At 46.1% G+C, this 7,943-nt stretch overlaps 1 protein-coding gene across 1 annotated transcript in view; it reads left to right on the top strand.

Annotated features, from left to right (window-relative positions):
• Positions 1 to 454: 454 nt before the first annotated feature.
• MTG2 (mitochondrial ribosome associated GTPase 2) overlaps positions 455 to 7,943 on the top strand; it is a 44,355-nt gene continuing 36,866 nt past the window's right edge. The window contains exons 1-2 of the mRNA XM_033962606.1: positions 455 to 471; positions 4,070 to 4,256. Of these exons, the coding sequence (XP_033818497.1) occupies positions 455 to 471; positions 4,070 to 4,256 (204 nt within the window). The remainder of the gene's footprint in view (positions 472 to 4,069; positions 4,257 to 7,943) is intronic.

Raw genomic sequence — 7,943 nt, 5'->3', positions numbered from 1 at the left:
GAGGATCATTTGTTGTTTTTTCATGTACAATGGAAGAATATTTGTCCTTTCTAGAGTTGTAGAGAGTAGATCTTTTGTCATTTCAAGAGTTGTAAAGAGTGGATCATGTCAGGATTGTTTCAAGAATTTCTTGAAGAGTATGGTTTTTAATTCTTTTCTGAATATCTTGTAGGCTGGGGTGCTTATCAGTAGGTTAGAGATCTGGTTGTCTAGTTTTGTGGCTTGAGTGGCTAGGAGGCCATCATGTAGTTTTTTCCGTTTTACTTCTTTTATTTGGGGGGGTTATGAATGGGGAGTGCGTTTTTCTGTGTCTGGTTGAGGTTGCTTGGATGAGGCGGTTGTTTAGGTAGGATGGGCTGTCTCCATGTAGGGTTTTAAATAACAAGCAGTAGAATTTAAATAGTATTTTTTCTTGGATTGGTAGCCAGTGTGAGTTGATGTACGCTTCTATGATATGGTCATGTTTCCTCAGTGAGTAGATGAGTCTCAGAGCTGTATTTTGGATTGGCCCAGAAGGCTGAAACCCCGTCCACAGGTGGGGCCTAAGGCGCCTGGGCCAATCAGAATAGGCCCGGGAGTCTTAGGTCCCTCCCTTGGGTGGGGCCTTAGGCACATGGGCCGGGATGTCATTTCTTTAATAAGACTTTAACTATTTTTTTTCTGAGGCCCTTCAAGTACCTACAAATCCAAAATGTGGCCCTGCAAAGGGTTTAAGTTTGAGACCACTGGTGTATAGAGACCTGCAATCTGGACCAGACGGGATGGGAGCTCTCTTAAGAGTTTCCCAAAACAGAAAAGGGTAAAACACAGACCTGGCAGATCTAAACCTGCACGTCCTTAAAAATCTGAGTTCCGTGCCACTTTTAGTCTCAGCATAGGTTATGGCTAAGGTGACCATACGTCCGAAGCTGTGTGCGAGGACACAAGGACGGGCGATCACTTTCCCTCCCTGCCGCATTGATTCAATCCCTGGGCCGCCGCCGCTGCTTCTTTGCCTTCTTCCCGACGTCAATTTAGACGTCGGAGAGGAAGTTCCGGGCCAGCCAATTGCTGCTTGGCTGGCCCGAACTTCCTCTCCGACGTCAAAATTGACGTCGGGAAGAAGCAGCGGCGGCAGCCCAGGGTTTGAATTGGCACGGCAGGGAGGCAGACTGCCAGGAGCAGCGGTGGACGGATGGGCGGGGGGGGGTTTGAATCCGTGTCGAGGGGGGGTTGAATCAGGCACTGGAGGGAGGGAAGGAGATAGGCAGGCAGGTTGGCTTCGGGGGAGGGACAAAGGCAAGGGAAGACATAGGAAGGAGGCACTAGGGACACAGGACAGAGGCACTGTGGACCTGGGAAGGAAGCACTGGGGGTACTAGGGATACAGGACAGGCACTGGAGGCACTATGCACATGGGAGGGAGGCACTATGGACATGGGAAGGAGGCACTGGGGGCTCTAAGGACACAGGACAGAGGCACTATGGACATGGGAAGGAGGCACTGGGGGCACTAAGGACACAGGACAGGCACTGGGGGTACTATGGACATGGGAAGGAGGCACTGAGGCACTATGGACATGGGAAGGAGGCACTAGGGACACAGGACAGAGGCACTGTGGACATGGGAAGGAGGCACTGGGGGTACTAGGGACACAGGACAGGCACTGAAGGCACTAGGGACATGGGAAGGAGGCACTGATGTACTATGGACATGGGAAGGAGGCATTGGGGGCACTAAGGACCCAGGACAGAGGCACTATGGACATGGGAAGGAGGCACTGGGGGCACTAAGGACACAGGACAGGCACTGGGGGCACTCTGGACATGGGAAGGAGGCACTGAGGCACTCTGGACATGGGAAGGAGGCACTAGGGACATAGGACAGAGGCACTGTGGACATGGGAAGGAGGCACTGGGGGTACTAGGACACAGGACAGGCACTGGAGGCACTATGGACATGGGAAGGAGGCACTGAGGCACTATGGACATGGGAAGGAGGCACTGGGGGCACTAAGGACACAGGACAGGCACTGGGGGCACTATGGACATGGGAAGGAGGCACTGGGGGCACTAAGGACACAGGACAGAGACACTGAGGGGCACTAAGGACACAGGACAGAGGCACAGGGGGGCACTATGGACATGGAAAGGAGGCACTGGGGGCACTAAGGACATAAGAAGGAAGGAGGAAGGGAATAGAAAGGGACAATTGTTGGGCCTGAGTGCAGAAAGAAAGAAATGAAAGAAAAGATACAGCCAGAAGGAAACACAATCAGAGACTCATGAAATCACCAGACAGCAAAGGTAGGAAAAATGATTTTATTTTCAATTTAGTGATCAAAACGTGTCAGTTTTGAGAATTTATATCTGCTGTCTATATTTTGCACTATATTTGTCTATTTTTCTATAGTTACTGAGGTGACATTGTATATTTTAAAGTCATTTGCTTTGACATCTTTGAAACCCCCCAAATATAAATAATTAACATTTTCTCTCCTGTATAGTGTGCTTTGTAGTTTTTTTTAATTTTAAAGTTACCATTATGAATTAATATGAAGATATGTGTACATGAAAAATGGAAGAAATTGGGGGTGGGATTAGGGCGGAGCTAGGGCGGGATGGGGGTGGGACTGACAATTAATAGATGTCCCCTTTTGATGAAAAAAATAAATGGTCACGTTAGTGATGGCTCTGACAGACCTCTATGACAGTTTAGCTCTGACAGATCCTAATGCTTTTCCCTCTCTATGCTAGACTAAAAGTGTCATGGACCTCAGGGCAAAAGTTTTGCCACTTTTAGTCTCAGCATAGGGAGGGAAAAGCATTAGGGTCGTGCTGAGACTGAAAGTGTGTGTGTGTGGGGGGGGAGGGGTGCTGGGTTAGTCTATTTTGTATTCTGGTTCTACTTTGTCGTTGTTCCACGCGTTGCCTGTACTTTGCAGGTTGCTTTTCTGTATGAAAATAAAAATGGATTACAGCTAAAAAATGGCACGGAGCTCAGATTTTTAAGGTCGTGCGGGTTTAGATCCGCGAGGTCCGCGTTTTACCCCTTCCCTTTCCGAAAAACAGATTCCGCGCCCTTCTGCTTCCTCCAGGACCCAGACACGAGGAAACCGACTCAAGGGCTCAACCTCTCCTATTGCGGTAAAAGAAGCAACTGATCCAATTCCGCCCATCCCCCTCTCCTTCTTTCTAACGCCCAGTCGCCCGTCTTCGGCGCGTCTGTTAGCTTCGTTCTAGGGTCGCCATTTCGATTTGTGTCGTCCCGCCTTCTCGGACGCGACGTCCTCTTTCCGGTGCGATGGCACGGGGGGCGGTCAATTAGTTCCGGGCCTGGTCGTTGAAACCGCTGCCCTCGGCCACCTTGGAAATCGCGTAGGGGAGCGCAGGAGAAAGGGGCTGCACCGGGGGGGGGGGAGTGGTCGCGCCCGGTGCCTTCTGCGTGTGGAGAGGGGCGCTGGGCCCGTGAAGGCAGCCAAATAATACAAGTAAACGCGTGTAAGTTGGTGCTTCGGCGATGCTGGATTCCACCGGAGTTGGCCGGTGGAATCCATCTCTGCTTTCTTGATAGAATAGTGCTTCCCTGAGTTCTCTTCTTTTTTTTTTTCTCCCAAATTTTATTTATTGAATTATTATAATAATCTAATCTTTGGTTTATATACCGGGTCATCTCCCTGTGGAGCTCGACTCGGTTCACATATAATCAAGACTTAGAGTGCATAGCAGAAAACATAAGAGAAGGAAGAACTAATTAAAAACTAAAGTACATAAGAAAAATAACTATAATAAACACCGCGTCTTGTATACAAGTATAACTTAATAAAACATGCAGTTTCCCCTTCCCTGCTTTAACTGACATAATACATATTTCCCAGATGATTATCCACACATCCATCCCCCTTCACAACCTCTACATTGTACCCCCTCTTTCCTGGGGGCACAGCAGCCCCTGGGGATAGAGTGCCCGGCAGCTTTTTCAGAAAGCATTATTAGCTGTTGCACTATAGGTGGCCAGACAGGGACCTGATACTGTTTGTCTCTTTAGATTGCTCTGTGATAAATAACATTTTACATGTTCTATTTCCAGGTCAGCTGAAGCGGGCTGCCAGTGGGCAACATGTTTTTGTGTAGGCAACCTGCATGTGCATCATTTTGGTTGGGATCAGTGCTGCAGCAACAGGTTTTGTACTGCAAGAACTTCTCTATCAGTCGAGCGGCATGGGGTAACCAGCAACGACGAGGAAAGAAAAAAGACCTTTCCGAAAAAAAAACTGGTAAATTCTGAGATGAAAGATTAGATTCTAGCTGATCTGAAGTTGAGAACTGTCAGCATGGTTATTATATACACCATAGACCCTATATAACACGGCTTGATAAAATGCAGGACCTCTTACAGTGCAGTCAAACAGTGGACCCCTTCAACTCTTTTTATATGTTATTCATTGGACCCTTATATAATGCTGTCAGATATCTTGGACCCCAACTTCAGTGTTATATGGGGTCTGTAGTGTACATGAACAGCTGTTAGGGCAATTCTATTAATTCAGATGTTTAGAGTACAAGCATGTGTATGTGCTACCATAGCACCTACTGTAAATATCTACTTAACTTATATAGGGCTGGATTTAGTAAATAGCAGTCAAAAATCAGCACTGGAAAAAATAGTGCTCAGTGCTATTCTATAAAGGTCGCTTCAGGTGTGTCCAACCTTTTGGCATCCCTGGGCCGCATTGGCCAAAAAAAATGTTTCTGGGGCCACGCAAACGCTACAGCAAGACAGAGGAGGGAGCCTCCAAGACGGTAAACACCCGGGGGCAGCAGAGCAAAACACTCCATCACCTTCGACCGGGGCCGCACAAAATACTTCACGGGGCCGCAGGTTGGACATCCCTGCTTCAGACTGAACACCCTTTATAGAATAGTTCATAGCGCCAATTCCTGTGCCTGGACTTATACATGCTGAAATCGGATGTAACTTCTGGTGCCCAATTTAGCCATGTATCCCCAGTATTCTATAACATTGTGCACAAATTTTCAGAATGCCCTTGACCTGCCCATGCTTTTCCCATGGCTGTGCCCCCTTTTAAGTTACACTGGGATTTGGATGCCCAGTGTCATAGAATAGTGTGCAGCTAAATTTGTGTGCAAATCCTAATTGGTGCCAATTAACATCAGTTGACTGCTAGCACCCCCAATCATTGCTATTAATTGGCTCACTAGCCAATTAAGTTGTGTGTGCATCTCAGGATTGTGCCCAAATTTTGGTATTTAGATCTGTGCAAACTTTATAGAATCCAGAAGATAGTGTGTATTTGCAAGGGGGGAGGGGTGAGGATGGGGGACAAACTTTGTCCCTTTGTCATTTTCTAGACATAGGGCTCTCCTTTACATGTGTAGCTTACAGGATACTGTAATTTACTCATGTACCTAGCACACTTAAATGCTCAGACTTATGCCAGCGCTATGACTGTTGTAAGTGTGGCCGCCTAAATGTAAGGCATGTTAATATCTGGTTACCTGATATAAAGAAAAGTAGGCACTTAAGGGCAAATTCTATAAGAAGCGCCCAAAAGTTAGGCACCTATATAGGCACTGTTCAGCACGATTCAAGTAAAATTGGGTGCTGTTTAATGAATCATGCTGAGCGGAACCTATTTTTGAAGCATCCAAGAAATAGGTCAGCTTTAGGCACAACTAAAAGTAAGGCGCCTAGCTAAGCGCTTAAGCACGCTTAAGAGCAGCGATTCTGCAACAAGGCGCCTAACGTAGCCACGCCTAACGTGCATAGTGCCTATTTTTTTGAAGGCCGCCTAAATGTTTAGAGGCGCCTTGTTGCAGAATCACTTTCTTGATAGGCTGATTAAAAAGCTTAATTGAGCTTGTTATTCAATTTAGATAGGCACCTATCTAGTTGGTGCTTCCGAAATAGGTGCCTAACTTAAGGCGCTGGTTACAGAATTTGGGCCCCATTTTCTGTTATAGAACCGATTTCTACTGCATGCCCCCTGTCTGTTCACTACTCTTTGTCTCCTGATTTGAGTGCTTTTCTGTCTGTCCATATTGTTTGTATCAAAGAATCTTGTCAGTATTATACAGCGTAGTTTTCTGTGTATTTTTGATATAACATGACGAACCTGATTGAATTTTTTGATTGGGTGACCAGAGAGCTGGATCGAGGACATATGCTAGATGTAATTTACTTGGATTTCAGCAAAGCCTTTGATACAGTTCCTCATAGGAGGCTGTTTAACAAACTTGAAGGGCTGAAGTTAGGACCCAAAGTGGTGAACTGGGTCAGAAACTGGCTGTCGGACAGACGCCAGAGGGTGGTGGTTAATGGAAGTCGCTCGAAGGAAGGAAAGGTGACTAGTGGAGTCCCTCGGTGCTGGGGCCAATCCTGTTCAATATGTATGTGAATGACATTGCTGAAGGGTTAGAAGGAAAAGTGTGCCTTTTTGCAGATGATACCAAGATTTGTAACAGAGTAGACACCGAAGAGGGAGTGGAAAATATGAAAAAAGATCTGCAAAAGTTAGAGGAATGGTCTAATGCCTGGCAACTAAAATTCAATGCAAAGAAATGCAGAGTAATGTATTTGGGGATTAATAATAGGAAGGAACCGTATATGCTGGGAGGAGAGAAGCTGATATGCACGGACGGGGAGAGGGACCTTGGGGTGATAGTGTCTGAAGATCTAAAGGCGAAAAAACAGTGTGACAAGGCAGTGGCTGCTGCCAGAAGGATGCTGGGCTGTATAAAGAGAGGCTTAGTCAGTAGAAGGAAGAAGGCGTTGATGCCCCTGTACAGGTCATTGGTAAGGCCCCACTTGGAGTATTGTGTTCAGTTTTGGAGACCGTATCTGGCAAAGGACGTAAGAAGACTTGAGGCGGTCCAGAGGAGGGCGACGAAAATGATAGGAGGCTTGCGCCAGAAGACGTATGAGGAGAGACTGGAAGCCCTGAATATGTATACCATAGAAGAAAGGAGAGACAGGGGAGATATGATTCAGACGTTCAAATACTTCAAGGGTATTAACGTAGAACAAAATCTTTTCCAGAGAAAGGAAAATGGTAAAACCAGAGGACATAATTTGAGGTTGAGGGGTGGTAGATTCAGGGGCAATGTTAGGAAATTCTACTTTACGGAGAGGGTGGTGGATGCCTGGAATGCGCTCCCGAGAGAGGTGGTGGAGAGTAAAACTGTGACTGAGTTCAAAGAAGCGTGGGATGAACACAGAAGATTTAGAATCAGAAAATAATATTAAATATTGAACTAGGCCAGTTACTGGGCAGACTTGCACGGTCTGTGTCTGTGTATGGCCGTTTGGTGGAGGATGGGCAGGGGAGGGCTTCAATGGCTGGGAGGGTGTAGATGGGCTGGAGTAAGTCTTAACAGAGATTTTGGCAGTTGGAACCCAAGCACAGTATCGGGCAAAGCTTTGGATTCTTGCCCAGAAATAGCTAAGAAGAAAAATTAAATTAAATTAAAAAAAATTTTTAATTGAATCAGGTTGGGCAGACTGGATGGACCATTCGGGTCTTTATCTGCCATCATCTACTATGTTACTATGTTATGATGCTGACTCTGAGAGAGAATGCCACATTATTGTTGATAATTTCCATACTGAGCCATTGAAGTGGTTTCTGAAAATACATATATTGTCTGAAAGCTCTTTGTCCATGTGAACCTGAATAAATTGAAGGTTCTGCTATGCTGGTCCTCATCAGAATATCAAGAAATGCATTTTCTTGGAGAGAGTGGTAGATGCATGGAATGCCCTCTTGCATTGGTGGAGATGAAAATGGTAATGGAATTTTATAGTCAAATATATTTATTGAGCTCAACAAGAAAACAAATGCATGGAATAAAAATAAAGGAATCCATTATGGAAGGTATGGAACTAAAACAAGCTTGGTGATGATTAGATGGTAACACCAGTAATTGAGAAGCAAAGCCCGTGC

This window comes from Geotrypetes seraphini, chromosome 11 (assembly GCF_902459505.1).
Source record: "Geotrypetes seraphini chromosome 11, aGeoSer1.1, whole genome shotgun sequence".
Lineage (NCBI taxonomy): Eukaryota > Metazoa > Chordata > Amphibia > Gymnophiona > Dermophiidae > Geotrypetes > Geotrypetes seraphini.
Note: the sequence above shows the minus strand (reverse complement) of the source record. Positions and strands in the feature narration are given on the sequence as shown.